Below are 18,586 nucleotides of genomic sequence, written 5' to 3'. Positions count from 1 at the left end.
TGCTAGCCCTACCAAGAGAACATGTCGAACAGGTAAGAGAAAAATTCAATCAATACCACCCGAAAATCCAATTTACGGTCGAGATAGAGTCAGATTATCGCCTCCCGTACTTGGATCTGATATTGATCAGGCAGCCAGACCAATCAATAAAAACCGAGTGGTATCGAAAAGCGATAGCGTCGGGTCGCTTTTTGAATTTCAGATCAGCTCACAACACACGGCTCAAAATCAACACGGCTCTGAACTTCATAAAACGCGTGAAAATCTTTTCGACAAACGTTTCCCCCGATGCCGCACTTAAGTTGATCCATGAAAATTTGAAGTTAAACGATTACCCTACAGCGTTAATAAATAGATTAGTGCAGAAAGCGAACGAAACCGACACCACCAGCCAAAACACACAAGATACACCCACACAACATTACCGATCCATACTGAACATCGACGGCCTAACTGCGAACATAGTTCGTTCACTGAAAACAGACTATCCGCAAGTACGCATCGGCACCACGCAACAACATACAATACGCAGCCTACTGCCTGTGGTTAAGGATCCGATACAACCGATCGATCGTTCCAATGTGGTATACAACATCCCGTGCGCAGGCGCATCCGACCGTAACGAGACATGCTCAAAAGTTTATGTTGGGCAAACTAGCTACAAACTTCGTACTAGAATGTCCAAGCATAAATGCGACGTCACCAAATTGAACCGAATCATCGCCTCAGGGTCCACAGCATCAGACCCAGCCATCAGAGAGCTACGACAATCGGCCGTTGTTGAACATTGCTTCAACCAGGGACACATGTTCGACTTCGACAAAGCCACCGTTCTCGATAGCTCCAACAAGCACCGCCGGCATCTAGAGGTACTCGAAATGTGCTATATTCAAAGCACTCCGAATACCGTAAATATACAGAACGACACAGACGGAAGAGCGATCTCCTACGGCGGAGTGTTCCACACACTCTCTCGGACTGCTCACAAGCACTCATCGGCGCCGGTTTCTGGCTATGAAGAAGAAACCCAAACAACAATAACAAACTGTGAGTCGAGTGGATAAAGTGTTGCTTCGGGACGTCATTCGGAATACGGATTAGGCGCCGCCGCCCAGGCCAAATTATAGTACCGGGCACGTAAGTTACACGCTATCCTCCTCACTTTTGAGCTGAACCATTTCAAATTTAAAATTTTATAGCCAGAAACCGACGATTGATGAACGCTTTAGGAGCGCATCTGTTTCAGACTATAGCACGAATGTTCGAGTAAGTGAACATTTTTTGGTTCCATAAGAAATATGTTTTATGCTTTATGTTTTATTTTAGTTCCTTGAAAAAGAATAAATATTAATTCGAAACGTTGGATGAAGAGCACATAAAAAGTGTTGTAAATCTTGACCGAAAGACCGAAAGCCGAACATAACCTATAAATCATTCCCGGTCGAAAAATAAATAAGTAGAAAGATGGCTAACTTTTACACCCAGATTGACCACGAATACGGCACCGAAGCAAAACATTCACTAAAGATGTTCGCCAACCTGAACCGAAAAATGGGAAATATGACAACTAGGAAAGATTTCCTAATAAGATGCCGACAAACAGGTATGTTTCCCCCACACATCACAGACGTCTTTCGATGTGTCTTTGCGCTGTTTGAAGACAACAGCCCCTACCTGAACGAGCTCGACAGGCAGGTCAACCGGTTCAAGAGAGCGATATTGAATTTGGAAATCAAACATACGTTCTATAAAATGAAACAGATCGCCAACAGCATAACAGATACACGCAGTAACATAAAACGGTTCATCCCAGATTATGAAAGCGACCGTTTCTTCGCCAAACAGAACGCTTTCCAACAAATTCATCAGCAAAAACGCGCGGCCCAAACTGACCGTAAATATCGAAAGATTATGGACAGATCGATAAAATCCCTTGAGCAGAAAATGCCATCACATAACCTCCGGGCGTTTCACAACAGCACCACGATAGAGGTGCCCCAACCTGTTCAACTCTTACTCAGTCTGGGATCCAAGTTCGCTCTACCGCCCCCAATCACAACACCAAAAACATTTTATCATCTAATAGCAGATATTGAAGGAATAATCGAAACGACAGAAGATGAAGATGTCAAGATCCGCAACCGTAGCGCAGCGGCTAACAAAATAATTAACCACATCCACACGCAGAAAAATAGAACACGATGCAGTCCTTCAGATAAGTTCTACAAAAACGCTATTATTGCCACAAAACATTTCCTAAAATCTGATCCGAGCATCATCGTACTCGAAGCCGACAAAGGTAACGTAACAGTGATGATGAAACGCGAAGATTACGATGCAAAGATGGAAGCACTAATCGGGGACCAAAGCACATATTCAAGCCTAGCTCGCGATCCTACAAACGGTTTTCAAACTAAGAACAACGAGTTCGCAAAAAGGTTAGCAGATTTAAAATTAATCAACAGGGCAACAGAATTAAAGCTAAAAACGTACAAAGCAACCGCCCCTTGCATCTACGGGACACCCAAGGCACACAAAGTAGGCTTGCCATTAAGACCAGTAGTACCATGCATGACGTCACCATCTTATGAATTGTCCAAATATATAGGACGAATACTCCAAGCATCGATCAACAGCAAATACAACGTCAAGGATTCGTTTGAGTTCTGCGATTTCATCAACAATGTTGTACTCCCACCGGATCACATCCTCGTTTCTTTCGATGTTGTTTCGCTTTTCACCTGTATCCCCCGAGACCTAGTTCTCCGCAACATCATCTACAACTGGGACGCGATAAAGAAGAACACGAACATAAATTTGGATATGTTCCTCGAAATCGTTAACTTCTGCATGAGCTGCAGTTATTTCAGATTTAAAAATAAATTCTACCAGCAAACATACGGAACGGCGATGGGCAATCCTGTGTCTAGCCCGATAGCTGACTTTGTGATGGAATCACTTTTAGACAATGTCACACGGACACTCGATTTCCAGATCCCGATCCTAAGGAAATATGTTGATGACCTACTGCTAGCCCTACCAAGAGAACATGTCGAACAGGTAAGAGAAAAATTCAATCAATACCACCCGAAAATCCAATTTACGGTCGAGATAGAGTCAGATTATCGCCTCCCGTACTTGGATCTGATATTGATCAGGCAGCCAGACCAATCAATAAAAACCGAGTGGTATCGAAAAGCGATAGCGTCGGGTCGCTTTTTGAATTTCAGATCAGCTCACAACACACGGCTCAAAATCAACACGGCTCTGAACTTCATAAAACGCGTGAAAATCTTTTCGACAAACGTTTCCCCCGATGCCGCACTTAAGTTGATCCATGAAAATTTGAAGTTAAACGATTACCCTACAGCGTTAATAAATAGATTAGTGCAGAAAGCGAACGAAACCGACACCACCAGCCAAAACACACAAGATACACCCACACAACATTACCGATCCATACTGAACATCGACGGCCTAACTGCGAACATAGTTCGTTCACTGAAAACAGACTATCCGCAAGTACGCATCGGCACCACGCAACAACATACAATACGCAGCCTACTGCCTGTGGTTAAGGATCCGATACAACCGATCGATCGTTCCAATGTGGTATACAACATCCCGTGCGCAGGCGCATCCGACCGTAACGAGACATGCTCAAAAGTTTATGTTGGGCAAACTAGCTACAAACTTCGTACTAGAATGTCCAAGCATAAATGCGACGTCACCAAATTGAACCGAATCATCGCCTCAGGGTCCACAGCATCAGACCCAGCCATCAGAGAGCTACGACAATCGGCCGTTGTTGAACATTGCTTCAACCAGGGACACATGTTCGACTTCGACAAAGCCACCGTTCTCGATAGCTCCAACAAGCACCGCCGGCATCTAGAGGTACTCGAAATGTGCTATATTCAAAGCACTCCGAATACCGTAAATATACAGAACGACACAGACGGAAGAGCGATCTCCTACGGCGGAGTGTTCCACACACTCTCTCGGACTGCTCACAAGCACTCATCGGCGCCGGTTTCTGGCTATGAAGAAGAAACCCAAACAACAATAACAAACTGTGAGTCGAGTGGATAAAGTGTTGCTTCGGGACGTCATTCGGAATACGGATTAGGCGCCGCCGCCCAGGCCAAATTATAGTACCGGGCACGTAAGTTACACGCTATCCTCCTCACTTTTGAGCTGAACCATTTCAAATTTAAAATTTTATAGCCAGAAACCGACGATTGATGAACGCTTTAGGAGCGCATCTGTTTCAGACTATAGCACGAATGTTCGAGTAAGTGAACATTTTTTGGTTCCATAAGAAATATGTTTTATGCTTTATGTTTTATTTTAGTTCCTTGAAAAAGAATAAATATTAATTCGAAACGTTGGATGAAGAGCACATAAAAAGTGTTGTAAATCTTGACCGAAAGACCGAAAGCCGAACATAACCTATAAATCATTCCCGGTCGAAAAATAAATAAGTAGAAAGATGGCTAACTTTTACATCCAATTTTAGTGGTTATGCAATTTTTGGGAAAACAAAAATTCTTAAACGACACAGTTGTTCGTAGAACTGGTATCAAATCATAAAACAAAACTTCAGATAATTTTCCTGCGGAAAAAAATGGGCTTTAGAGGTAAAACATTATTATATTCGATTTCAATTTGTTAGGGAAACCTTCCCTCGGAGTGGAAAATTTTGAAAATTTAAGGATATACCGACAAGGAAAAGTTCTTATTATTTATGAAATACGAGCGTTTTCATGTATTTTTAACGTGTTTTTCCCGCTTGAGGGGGGGGGGGGGGGGGCGGTTTCACCCTAATCACCTACCTCCCCAATGTCTTTTTAAATTCCTGATATGTTTTTATCAAATGTTAGGAATGTTTAAGAAAAGTTGCAAACCGTGAAAAAACGTTATCAGGGAAATTGTGACGTTGATAAGGACCAGCTTATTCTACTGAATCAACTCAACAAGTGTGGATTACATTTATACTATATTTCACGTTGTCTAGTTATAAACCTCCTAGAAATAATAATAAAAGAGTTTTCAATAGTTTCGTGAAAAGTTTAAAAACTTAATTTTTCCAATTTCTCTCTATTCACCTTAAGTTCAGATTATTAAAATAAAATGAACTTACTTTTTCGTTTTTGTATCAACACTGTCCACCACAACATTCCACGTTCGGTGTATCAGGTAAAGCAGGAACAGCATTCGGGAGCTCTCTGGATTTTGTTGCGTCGGTTGTGGTTGTTGTTCGGTTTGATGTCTCTGGCCAATCCTGGGCATCGTATAGGCTCCAGAGGTCCCATAGTTGCACCGTTTCCCATTACAGTTGGCATCGAAACAGTACCTGTTGTGGTGTTGAGTTTGCTGTTCCTGTTGCCGCTGCTGTTGAGACCTTCTGGGCAACGTGGCCTCATAAGCACTACTAATCGCATTTCCCATCTCTCGGGTCCGAATTGTATCTCTGCTTCCCTTTTGTTGGTTTTCACCTGGCGGCCAATGGCCAGATTTGATTGTTTTCCCCGTTTGTGGTCCACTTTTGATTGATTATTATTGCGGTAGGATTGCGATCCCCATTCCTCGCAAATGGCACGCGCCCAGGGTCCCGGCACCACAGTTGATGAACAAAATTTTTCGCCCCAAAATGATTCTATTAAATCAAACCGGGTCCATCACCTGGGACTGAATTTTTATGCCTCACTTCCTACTGATGTGTCGGATTTTTTTCTCTTTGTTTTCACTCTTTCAAACACGCACCCATGTAGTAGCTAATTCGATTTTGCTCTACTCTTCTTCGCGGTGAGATTAGTTCACTTATAGACATTAGCCGCACACTTTTTCGGCCTAAAACTAACTTGGAAGCCGTTCATCCACGATTATGTACAAAAGATGATGAACATATTAGGATGGGAACAGCAATAATTGATTCAATGCGGGAACATCAATTTGTTTTGCTACCACGGCTTTTATCAGCATTCTTCCACACGCCTTTTCACGGGATAGCGTTGGAGATTGATTTAAGCTGAAGATAATTTCTTCCACTTTGCCACTTATTTAAAAATCAGTGCGGGGAGCACTTTTTTTTTTCTTTGAAGATATCCCGATCTGGTACTACTATTTTAGTTCGAGACCCAGTTTCACTGGACTGCAGCTGGATTCCGGCAGTTGGACCTCGAGCGTTTTACAGCAATAACCTAGAAGAGAAGATAAAGCTTTAGTTATCATTTGTTGAATGTATTCAAAACAATTAAAAACAATTATCATATAATAATATTTGATTATTGTTTTATAAGTATAACATGTAGTATAATATTTAGAAACATAACAAAAGTAAATAGAATACACCTAAACAAGTACTAAGTAAAAACAAGAGAACGCAAATCAAAAGCTCAAATTCAAATAAAAAAAAATTATTTTTCTATTATTTAAAAAATTCAAAAAAAAATTTTCCGATTCTTTAAACAAAAACAAAAAGTTCAAAATTTTAAACTGAAATTCTATGACAAGTTTTAAATTAAGTTTCAAAATTGGACCCTGGATTTGGAATCGAGTATCACATATTTTAATTGGCATTGGAATTCCTTATAAAAATATTCAAATCGTAGAACAGCTTTAAAATTTAAATTAATAACAGAAGAATATATAAGAGTGAACTTTCGAATTCTTTTACGATGGTCCTGACTACAAATCCTGAGCACCAATTTTAGTATTAATATGGTCAGCACAACTTAGTTAGAGCAATAGCACTTATCTTCATTAAAAAGCTATCGTGCATTCTACACATCACCAGAACTCTAATAAAGCTGGCTTCTTGATCATGTGAATTTACCAACATGGCGTCATTTTGTGCCCATCGATTTGCAATCAACGTAAGTCAATTCAATGCTTAATAGCATTATTATTATCAGATAAATTTCTAATTAGTTTTATGACGTTTTAATGAGAGCCATATAAATAGCAAAAATTTGTCGTTTCTCTAGCAAGCCAACCAATTACGTGTAGGATGAGTTGATCATTACTGAGTTGTTAATCATTACTATAGTAAATGAGGACAAACTTTTAAAATGAAAAAGTCATCTTGAAATCTAAGATCACGACTGCTTCCGCTTGAGTATAAAACGCTGCTCTTTACTGAAAATCGCATTAAACTCCCACATGGGTATTGGTTGAAAAGGCTAAACTAGATGAAGGTGAATTTCACTACTTGACGCTATCTTTAAATCAAAGATGGCGACCTCCGCTGAATTCTAAAATGCTCTTAATCACGGAGAATCGCATGTATTTTCCACAATATTGTTATTGGGTGAAAGGGCCCGGTCTTCAGTGGTTTACAGCATTTACAGACTTCTTCTCGATTAGCCCTTTTACCCAACACCCATTCTGTGAAAGTTTCATCCAATTTTTAATAATTTACAGCATTTTGAAGTGCAGCGAAAGCCGCCATATTAGATTTCAAGATGCCGTTAGAAAGTGAAATCCGACTTCTTCTAGTTCAGCCCTTTCAACTTATCCCAATATTATGGAGGTTTTAAGCGATTATCAATAAAATACAGGTTTGAAGACGAAGCCGCCATCTTGGATTTCAAGATAGCGCCAGAATATTAATTCGACTGCTTCTTGTTTAGCCTATCCACCCAATACCTATATTGTGGAGCTTTCATTCGATTTTTAGTGATTTACAACTTTTTCAACTTAAACTTGTTTAGCCCTTTCACCCGAAACCCATATTATGGGGGTTTCAAGCTATTATCAGTAATATACAGGTTTGAAAAGAAAAGATTTTAAGATGGCGTAGGATAGCGAAATTCGATTTTTACTCGATGAGCCCTTTCAAATAATACGCATATTTTGGGGGTTTCATGCGATTTTCAGCCATTTACAGCATTTTCTTGGATTTCAAGATGGCATCAGACAATCAAATTCGACTTCTACTCGTTAAGCCCTTTCACCCATGACCCATATTGTGGATGTTTCATGAGCTTGTCAGTAATTAAAAGTTTTGAAATGAAAACGGAAGCCGCCATCTTAGAATAATGATGGCGTCAAGCAACAATTTTTTTTCCTACTAGTCGGGCCGTTTTACTCAATAGGTACTCGTATTGTAGAGATGTTCACTTCTATTGATTTGAAGTATTTCAAAGATTTTATATATTGTTTTATTTAACACAAAAGTAACACACATGACATATCAAAAATGTATAAAAATGGAAATTCAATTGAAATATGTGCAATCTAGCCAAAGCGTGCCCTGATCAAAATGTCAAAGATCTAGTGCTGTCATCAAATTTCTAAACGGTTTTAAAACCAAGCTCTGCGTGCCTTTACAAACCATGCAAAAAAAACTTGAATCAAACTTCTTAGTTTATTTTTTATTGGAGTTTTAATAGAGCATTCAGAACACTTTCTAATGAACGTAAACAGTATATTTAGTAAAAGTTATAACAGCGTTTCCAGAACAGCCTGAAAACAAAAGGTTGAATCAAGAATCTAAGCATTTTCATGACCATAATAAATCAGTTATAAAACTAGCTGCATATAAAATGCCATAATAAAACTTTAAATTTCATGTTGATTTTATTTGTGTTTTTTGGGGTATCAGTATCAAGAACAAAATGTTGAATTGATTGAATATTTGTCACATCTAAGAATTTTTTGGTTATATGCAGTATAATGGAACAAACTACACATTGAAATTCAAATTTTCAAATGTAAAAAATTTGATAAAACATTCAAAGTTCTTATCTCCATCACTTTTTGTCTCATATCGGCTATAATACTAAGTTATCTTTCTAACTGTTGAATAACAGTAATATTGAAAAAAATAGTTATTAATCAAATGGAATGCAAAAATAAACTCTGTTGAATCTCAACAATTTTGGTCATTGGAAACGAATTTCTCACAAGGTTGTTTACAATCTGGTGAAGCGTTTGTCCAATGTTATGTATAAAAAGTGGCTAGTATGTCAAGTTTGTTGAAAAAAAAAATTACAGTTTTTCACGGGAAAATCCGTAATGGTTAATCAAAATGAAAAATATATTCTCTTTGGTTTTAGTTTTCTTCAAGAAAAGTCATTATTATTTCCCTACCCAGAAAATGGTCTGACGAGACATACTCATATCAAGAAATGGAGTAGAACAAACTTCCTGATAGAGATTAATTTTCATTCATAATTAAATTTGTTCTTTAAAGAAACACAAACGTTATGTTGACTGCTTCAAAAATATTTTAGAGACTGATTATTAAAGAGAATGAACGTTATTGTTTTTAAAGATAAATAAAAAATGAAAAAAAAACATAGGAAATCAACCGAAAAATAGCACTTATCTAAATTTCACCGAAAAAAATATTTTTTTCAAATTGGTTAAAGACTATATAAAATGAATTAAAAAAACAAAAATAAATCCCTTAAAATATAAAATGAGTTGAAAAACGGTTCCAGTTTCAAATTTATATATATTTGATTGAGCAAACAGTTATTTTGGAATCAAATTTTATGAAAATTCTCAAGGAACTTCATTAATGACACTTTAATTTAAAGTCTAATAAAAGGAAAAAAATAAATATAGGCTGAACACATTGTGGAAAATAATTCACATAAACAATCACATATCAGAAAAAAAATTCATGTAACTTTGTATTAATTTTATATTCAATTCAATTTATTATTCTTTTTGAAAATTTTCTGACTTACCGTTCCTATTCACCCAATTTACCAGTTTTCATAAGAAGTAGAAATAAAACCATCAAAAAATACAATTCCTGTTCGATATATCTAATTTCTTCAAAGAACTCAGAAAGTGTCAAACAGCTTGGGTTAAATTATTAAAATAAAGGCATACAAATGCATAATCCTATGCAAAAAAAGGAAACTGATTTTATTTGAATTAATCTACCACATCCATGACTTATTTACTCGAGCTGCTTTGAAATTTAAATATGGGTGAGTCAAGGCCGTAGAAAGAACTGCCCCAAAGGAAGGGGGGGGGGGGGGTTTAGTGACAAAATTTTTCCTAAAGCTTGGTTCTTTTAGAAATGGGACAGTTACGAATGCGTGTATCTCCAAAACCATTCGTTTGATTGAAATACTTTCTATGGAGTAAATGAAAGTAATCTTTTGATAATTCATGAAAAAATTTGAAAAAAATATTTATCGTTTATTGTAAAAAAAATCCACTTTATTCTTGATACCTCCCATCGGCCGACGCACACTTTTTTCAGTCATGATATTGATCGGTTTTCCAATTTTTACTTCTTTTAATCTGTATTTTAGGTAACTACATCCTCCTGTTTCAATTTATGCTACATTTCGGTCCAATACTCCTCTTTTAAAAGAAACTGAGGGCAATTTAGTGGATACAGCTATTTCGAAATTATCAAAACATGAATATTTATGGGCCACTATAAAGCATTTTTAATGTAATTTCTGCAGGCAAAATCAGACAATAATGAAATAAAACCATCATAAGATTGAACTTAAAGTATAATCGGTTAGTATAGATCGTAGGATACGACGGATACATACAAGATTACTCTTTACAGCGAAAACCAAAGTTTTCGTTTTGAAAATTGTTGTTTATTTTCCACAGGAGCAGAATTTTGGAAAAACATTATATTTTATACAAAACAACCAGCAAATAATACTTTAATATACTAGGGACCTTGCCACGAGCAGACATGGTATGGAATTCAAACGCTGGAATTTGCTTGAAATAGGGTACTTCATAAGTTTTGTCGTTCATCAGAAATCATTTGACCCATAGCCTCGGTATTGGGTATACAGCTTACGAGCTCTGAAACTAGCAAAAAATTGTTGTTTGTGGTGAGGTTCAAATGATGCATTACTAAGCAACACTTTCAGCTTATCGGAGAAAAAATTGTTAGACATTTCAGCGATCTACCCTTAGTTATTCTCTTATTGAAAATTAAAAATGCTTGTTTGAGCCTTGACTTCCCAGATGACCCTTAAATGTAGTTGGCGATCATGTGCTTCACTCCAATGCTTGATTTGAACTTTGTAGACATTTTAATGCATACTTTTCCACCACTCACACATAGTAATTCTTTGAATAATCAACGGTTGTCAGTCATCAATTTGATAAAGATGGATTTGGAAGGAAACTGTGCAAAATGTATTTTTTCTTTTTCTATTGCACCGTGAATATCTCAAAAACGCGTGAATTTAAAATTTTGAAAAAATAGGTCGGATAGTAATTTTCACAGAAAGCAAAATGCTTTAAAAATTTTGAATGTCGGATTACTAGTAAACGAGTTATTAGCAAAAGGAAGTGTCCCATTTCTAAAAGAACTAAGCTTTAGAACATTTTTGCTTTAAAAAGGCATTAATAAATAATAGCAAAAAAGTGATACTAAGAGTATCTCACTATTCGGGTCAAAGTTCTTTTATATTACTAGTAATTCATTTCCAATCATTACTTTAGAAAAAAAAGTCCCAAATGTGTTAAGTTTTTTTAAAGCCTTAAGATGGGAGAATCTAGAATGAGGGATCTTGGCTTTAATTGAAATAAAAACTCTTGAAAACTCCATTCATTTAAATTTTAGTTTTTTTTTAAAGTATTTACAACATAAATAACGCTAAACAACAAATCAATAAAATATATTTCCTGATGAAGTACAAGCTATTTTATCAAAAATAAATAATCATTAATAATCATTTCATCATTGAAATCCTGTGAATAATTGAAATTTAGATTTTTCAAGGAAAGCAGTTTTGAAAATGAGTTAAGATTTTACTTGTTTTACCTGTTTTGTGTTTTGTTTTGGGCAAACTTGAATTTTAATTCCGAATCTAAATTTTGCATTTTAAACAAAAATGCAAATTTTGAATTCCTATCCTATAAAATAGATTTCTGAATACACAGTCCAAACAAAAATTCCCAATAATTATGTACAGAACACATAGAATTGTTATCGAGAAGTCTCTTATTCGAATTTTGAATCTTTGATTTTCTATATGGCATTTAACTTCAATTATTCATTTGTAATTCATCTATTGAATTGACTGAAAGTTCTGAATGATGAAACTCTGATATTTAATTTCTGAGTCATCATTGTGGAACTTTTTTAAGCTTCAATTTGGCATAAGAATTAATAAAAAAGTGAAAATTTCAAATCCAAATATTAAAGATGGTTTGTTATTCAAAATATTTTTTTATATTCCGCAGAGATGAGTTTCGAATATGTAAATTGAATCTTATTTTAGTTTTAAAAGTAAAACCAAGATTTAAATCAGGATTTTGTTCCAATGATGAACCAACTGGAAATCAGGAATTTTAAACAGAATACAGATTCCACAATCCGGTAACAGGCAATAAATTTAGAGCTATGAAAAAAAAATTGGAACCAGAACATCGGAAATTATTGAAACCTGAGCTCATCAGATATTTTTCTGTACTTATCCGGGCAGGGAAAATCTGGACTATTTTATCTAAAAACCTTACAAAATCGGGGCATTGCATTCAAAGTCTACAAACCCAAAATCTGGGCAATATCCAGGCAAATTTAGGAATTCTTCAATTAAAATCAAGAAGAAAAAAAAACGAAAAGTAGTTTGTTTTTATCAAAACACATAAGCCAGTATATTTGGATAAACTTTGTTAAAAAAAATTTGCCTTGTTTTTGCATATAGGTAAACACATTCGGGCAAAATCCGGCAATCAGACAACCTTAGTGAGTCTAATCTTATTGAAAATTCGATATTGGAGACTAAGGTACCCAATATTCATGCACCAACTTATGATAGCGTTTTTCGAGTAAAAACTTTAAGCTTCTAACAACAAGTGAGAAATTGTTATAAAACCTATAGTAGAATTGTGGCCCTGGGATAAGAATTCGAGGTTTAGGTCTTAATTCTGAGTCGAGATTGTTACTCTTGAAAAAATTTAGTCGTGCATCAAAATTTTATTATGAATTTAAAGTTTTGAATTTAGAGAAGAACATTTTGCTTGACATTTTTTGGACCTTCATGGGGGGGGGGGGGGTTTAACCCCCAGAACACCCCCCTTCCCTACAGCCATGGGGTGAGAGCATATAAAAAAAGTTGTGATGTGAAGGTGACTTCAAGAATGAATGTTTTTGTATAAACCCGTTATCAAAGCTTTTAAAAGAAATGCCACTCAAATGTATCAACATGTCGAACACATTTTTCACGATGCTTCGAAAACACATTAATTTGTTTTAAGTACCTACTCTTGTTCAGCTCAAAAAATCAATCAAATCAATCGGCCTAACAACGATCGCATACGATTTGCCCACCAGCAAAAAAAAAACAGTAGAAAACCGGTAGCAGCTTTTTCTGGAGGTACATACTTATTTTATGGTCGAGTCTGTTCGAAATTTTCTTGTCATGTGCGCCTCAAGAAAATCGTAACTTCTGTTCGTTGTCGATTGCTTAGTACAGATAATCAATTTCCTGTCGGATTCAGCCGGTAAAGCCGTTCGACGATGTTATAAGTTTGTTGCAAGCGTCGGTACCTACATGGGTATGAATTTGGACAATCCCAGTTTCGAGCAACCGGTAGTCATTAAATAAACGCACTTTTTTTGGCTAGTTAGCTCCTCTGGTCATGTAACGGAGTACGCGTGTAGGTAGGAACATCAATTGATCACATTATACCGGACGGCAATAACCCGAAACGGAAATTTTCGGTTCTTGATTCCGTTCTAAAGATAAGTGTTCTTCTTTCGATTGAGTTGTATACAGTTACGCGTATAGAGAACTTACTGATGCAGAAGAGTGACTAACCTTAAGAAAAGGTTAGACAGACCTTACTATATAAAAAAAAACAAATACAAAGTTAAAGATTTATCATGTAAAAGAAATTCAATTCCGATACCACAATCAAGCTGGATTGGAATCGTTGGTTACATATATATGTAGTCAGGTACGTTCGAATAAACTCGATCGTGGTTACGCCATTACGTTTAGTTTAACGCATCAACCTGTTTTCAACTTGCTCCATTTCAAAGCGACTGCTAATAAATCCGGGCTTATAGGAAGTGAAAGTTGATGCTAGTTTTTATCAAACGGGAATCAAATGAATCGCGATTTCGCGACAAACTCCTTCAAGCTAAATCGAATATCGTGCTGAGAAAACAAATCACAACATATGGATATAAACAAAAGTGTAAAAAAAAATGAAAATAGGCTCTACGAAACAATGCGAAACAAGATTATGACGTTATAAATGTTAACACATTAAAGACCACGAAGAAATCTTAGCCGTTAGACAGATTTATTATTAGATTCATAACAATAGAGTTATGCTTATTTTCTCGATAATTTTACTAGCCGTTTCTCGAACCATCTGAAATAATATACTCTCGAACCATCTGAAATAATATACTGAATCTGTAGGTTTATAATGGTTAACATTTTAGACAAACCTTTCCAAATGTTACAGAATTGGTATAACTCTGTATGTTATCCTAAGTATTCTATCAATGTTGTTTGTATAAAAGATTGGATAAATATAGATAGGAAGAATAACAGCAAGACGAGCACCTTAAGCTTACGCGTGGTTTCAAAACAGACATGAAGTTAAAACTTGAAACTTAATTGATAGATGGCTTACAGTGAAGGCTAAAAAAGCCAAAGCTTTTCTGGCATACGGGGTAAGATGATCCGTAAGTTGGAATTCCTCGTTTGATTGATGTTTCTTATGCTCAAAACATGTCTCCAAAAAAGGTATGGCCTATCACCCATTTTATCATGTTTTTATATGCATGTTTTAGTTGTCCGAGTTAATCATTTGAAATTGGAACCTGTATATTTTTCGATTAAAATCCATTTTTAACAAATATAGGGGAAAAGTTTCCTAAATTAGCCTATCGGGTGAAATGTTCCTACGGCCGTCTGACGAAATGACTGACAAGACAACATATCTCTAATCAATGCATTTTGAGGGTGATACGCTTTGAACATAAAGCAAGAAAGCATTTTATGAATTAACCAACTCAAAAAAATAATAATAATTCACACAAGGTTTTGATACCTTTTGATTTAATATTTTGATTTTCAAAAATTTTACGTAAAGAAGCTCAAAACAAAAAGTTGGGTGGTTTTTGTTTCTTTTTCAAATGAACTTAAAAAGTTAAACAAATTTTAGCTTTTATGATGGTTTCATAATGATAAGAAAGTGGAATAAGAGAGTGTTTTTGTATGCCCATATCATGTTTGTAAAATGCAGCTATTCTAAAATAACAGGTTTAATAGAATAAATATATGATTTTTATCATTAAAACTTCGAATTCAAGCTCTAATTAACACATTTAGAGAGAACTGAAGGTCGCAAAACAGATAAGGAAAAGTTTTTCTTATGTATGAACTGCCTCCATAATATGGCAACCCTAACTTTTGTTTTCTTCTATAAAATAATAAATTAAATACATTTTTATAAAACTTCAGCTTTGTCGTATGAAAGTTATCAGTTCCTAGCATTTTTAATGAAACTATACGGAAATATTGCCAAAAAAAACAGAAATGTTGCCTAAAAAATAAATAGGCGCATTTAGCGGTTCGAGGTTCGGCAATTTTGCAAACAGTTATAATAAAATCGATTTCTCAAAAACGGAAGGAGATTTCAACATGAAAATTACTTCAATGTATAGAAAACAGATGTCTGCTCATGTGTATATAGTTTTTAACACATATTCGATTAAATATTTGATAAAATCAGTATTCTGCTAAATAGGCGCATATAGCCAGCTTCTCCCCTACTTTTTTCTTTTTGTTAAAGGAATTAGACCGGTTTGGGTTATTTCTCCTTGAAAGCTACATGTTTGAGTCGTTAAAAGCATCGTGAAGACTAGTTAAACTCAGCCCATTTAGCTTACTTTTTGGATTTAAAGGTATTCTATGCATTCGAATGAAGTAACAGGCGCATAAACTTAGAGGTAAAGTTTATCACAAATAATATGATTTTCAAGAATCAACCAAAGAAAACGGAGTTATAAATAAAAAAAAATAAAAATGAATAAATCAATTTAAAAAGCAGAAAAATACAAGTTCAGATTCAAACTCGAACGATATTTTATCTAAAGACCATTCAAATATTATGTAACACGTTTTGGGGGGGAGGGGGTATAGCAGTTTTTTACGGTTTGTGAATTTTCAATCGAAAGTCTGATAAAAATGTGTTACGTAGGAGGGTGGGGGGTTTTGAAAATAACCGAAAATTTCGTTACGTAATATTTGAACGGCCTCCTAGAGATATGTTTTATTCAAATCCCCGGTCAAACGCCATACGTTTTTTGTAATAAGCCTATGACAATTAATCCTCGTTTTCCATCTGTCTCAGGTGGCACACTGGTTCAGCTATCGGATGAGCAATATGAAGGTAGAAAACTGGTTGAGAGTTCGATTTTTACCGACGGCAATTTTTTTTTTCTTGTTTCTAGGATGAAAATCCCCTTGAGTGTTTTTCTTGTTTCGCTTGAATGTTTGTATGAAGTGGTCCTGCATCATTTTGCCCGAGATCACGAGTATTTATGTCAGTGACGGGAAAGCAAACATATCATCTTTGGCACAATGCAAATTTTAGCGCATTCTCGGCACATAGCTAGCCCCGATCGGTATTGAAACTTTGCAACATCTTCTTTGGGTGTAGCATTTAACTCAGCTTATAATTTAGGTTCATTTTAAAAATATCAAGTTCCATATTCTAAGTAGATAAGAAGCTATTCAGCTTTAGTATGAGATCCGAATGGAAAGAAATAACACCAAGTGACAGAGGTTTGCAATTGTTGGTAAAAATAAAAATTAAAAGTTTGATTAATTTTGTTTGTGGTAATTTGATTGCTTTACATATTTTGCTTCAGCTGGAAATAAAAAATTACCTCAATCAGTAGACAAAGAAGCTCCGATATACACCTAAAATTTTAGGAACTGTTTCAACAGTGGGAAAAAGTTTTTGATCTGAAGAAACGATAAATTGAACTTGAATCCGGGGATAAATTTATGGACCAGGAATTTCGACTTAAAAGCAAGGCTATTTTTCTGATGATTTTATTTCAGTATATTTGAGGTGATTTTACAGTCCTACAAAACGGTAAAGTCCATCGGTAATTACTGCAAAACGATTGTTTTTGGGAAAAAAAAAACAATCTCGATCCCGATCATCAAAGAGGATTGTTTGCTAACGCGAGCCTTCGTTTCTATCCGGATATTTCAGCAAGCGCTACTCCTGCTGTAGAAGCGACTCCCCGAAAAGAACAAAATACGATTTACATGTAGAACTTGACTCATCCCCCACAAATCAGACCCTATTCCAATCATGACATCCTTGGAGTGTTGAAAAATTGGCACAAGATGCTGTGCCAAATAACCATTCCTAGCTTTGTGAGAGCTGACGTTGTTCTCTAAGTGCAACTGAATTCCATATGTGTGTCTAACAGAAAGCAAATAAAAAAAATCTCGTTCCTCATCACCAGATAAAGGAGGATGGAAATAATCACTGATCAAGTGTCAGACCGATTTGAACGTCATTTATTCATTTAAGATTTGAGTCGATACAGATCAACAGAATTAAGTGCATTACATCGAAAACGATCGTTTAGTTGCAAAAACTGTGCGTGTTCATCGATAAAATTGTTGTCTCACAAAAATGGAGTTTTGAGCCTCCTCGTTCACCAGATTTAACGGAACCAAACCTTTTTCTGGGGGCATATTTAAAAAGTTAAATTTACGCCAGCAAACCGAAAAACATTGACATACTTTAAGCTAGTCTACGAGCTGAAATAAGCCAAAAATGCTGCCCAATGTTATGCAGAATGCCCGCAGAAATGTTTTTTGCGTATCAAATGGGGTTGGCCATTTATTCGACGTTGTATTCCAAAGCAGGTTTTGAATAAATGGCAACAAATATCCCTAAAGAATTTTGTCTATTTTTGAAAATCGGCTGAATTTTTTTTAAAGTTATTCGACGTTGAAATCGGATACATCCTGATGGCGCATCTTATACGAAGGAAAAAAACATTTCCTTATATCAAACCACCAGCAAACAACTACCGGCCAAGCTGTCCTGTTGGAAGCCTAAAATAAATTCAAATGAATTGATCGAAAATTATCGTTTCTGACCAAGGTTGCCGAAATCACAGAAAAATCTACGATTTCACAGAGTTTTGAGCAAATTTTCATCACAGAATCTAAGTCAAAGAACACAGAATTTTGGAAATATTCACGTGTTTCACTGAGTATTTAAATATCGGACGTATTCCAAAATTATATATTTTCTGTAAAACTATTTTTTTTTTAATTCTTAATTTGTCTTCGAAATATATGGTAATATTAGTAATTTTAATTGGTTTTTCCCATGTAAACTGTGAAAAAAAATCACAGCATGTTTCACACCTTTTGCTACGCTATTTTCATCATGCTATTAGAATTTTCGGGAAAAAATCACAGAAAATTGTAATTTTTATTCGCAAAAACACAGGTTTTTTTCGGCAACCTTGTTTCTGACATTTCTAGCATAAGACAAAGCAGAATAAAAAAAACCACTGGCCAGAAAGAATGCGTGAAAAAAACGAATGAATCGAATGAGCGCTGAGCGTTTTTTG

At 35.6% G+C, this 18,586-nt stretch overlaps 1 protein-coding gene across 5 annotated transcripts in view; it reads right to left on the bottom strand.

Moving 5' to 3' along the window:
* Positions 1–18,586, bottom strand: part of LOC129747895 (uncharacterized) — a 97,077-nt gene that overhangs the window by 34,579 nt on the left and 43,912 nt on the right. For all 5 annotated transcript variants that reach the window (XM_055742281.1, XM_055742280.1, XM_055742282.1 and 2 more), the window contains exon 3: positions 5,144–6,203. In XM_055742281.1, coding sequence (XP_055598256.1) covers positions 5,144–5,451 — 308 coding nt within the window. In that variant the 5' untranslated portion in view covers positions 5,452–6,203. The remainder of the gene's footprint in view (positions 1–5,143; positions 6,204–18,586) is intronic.

The sequence above is a fragment of the Uranotaenia lowii genome, chromosome 2 (genome assembly GCF_029784155.1).
Source record: "Uranotaenia lowii strain MFRU-FL chromosome 2, ASM2978415v1, whole genome shotgun sequence".
Classification (NCBI taxonomy): Eukaryota; Metazoa; Arthropoda; class Insecta; order Diptera; family Culicidae; genus Uranotaenia; species Uranotaenia lowii.
The sequence above is the reverse complement of the archived record's forward strand: the minus strand, read 5'-3'. Positions and strand labels throughout refer to the sequence as shown.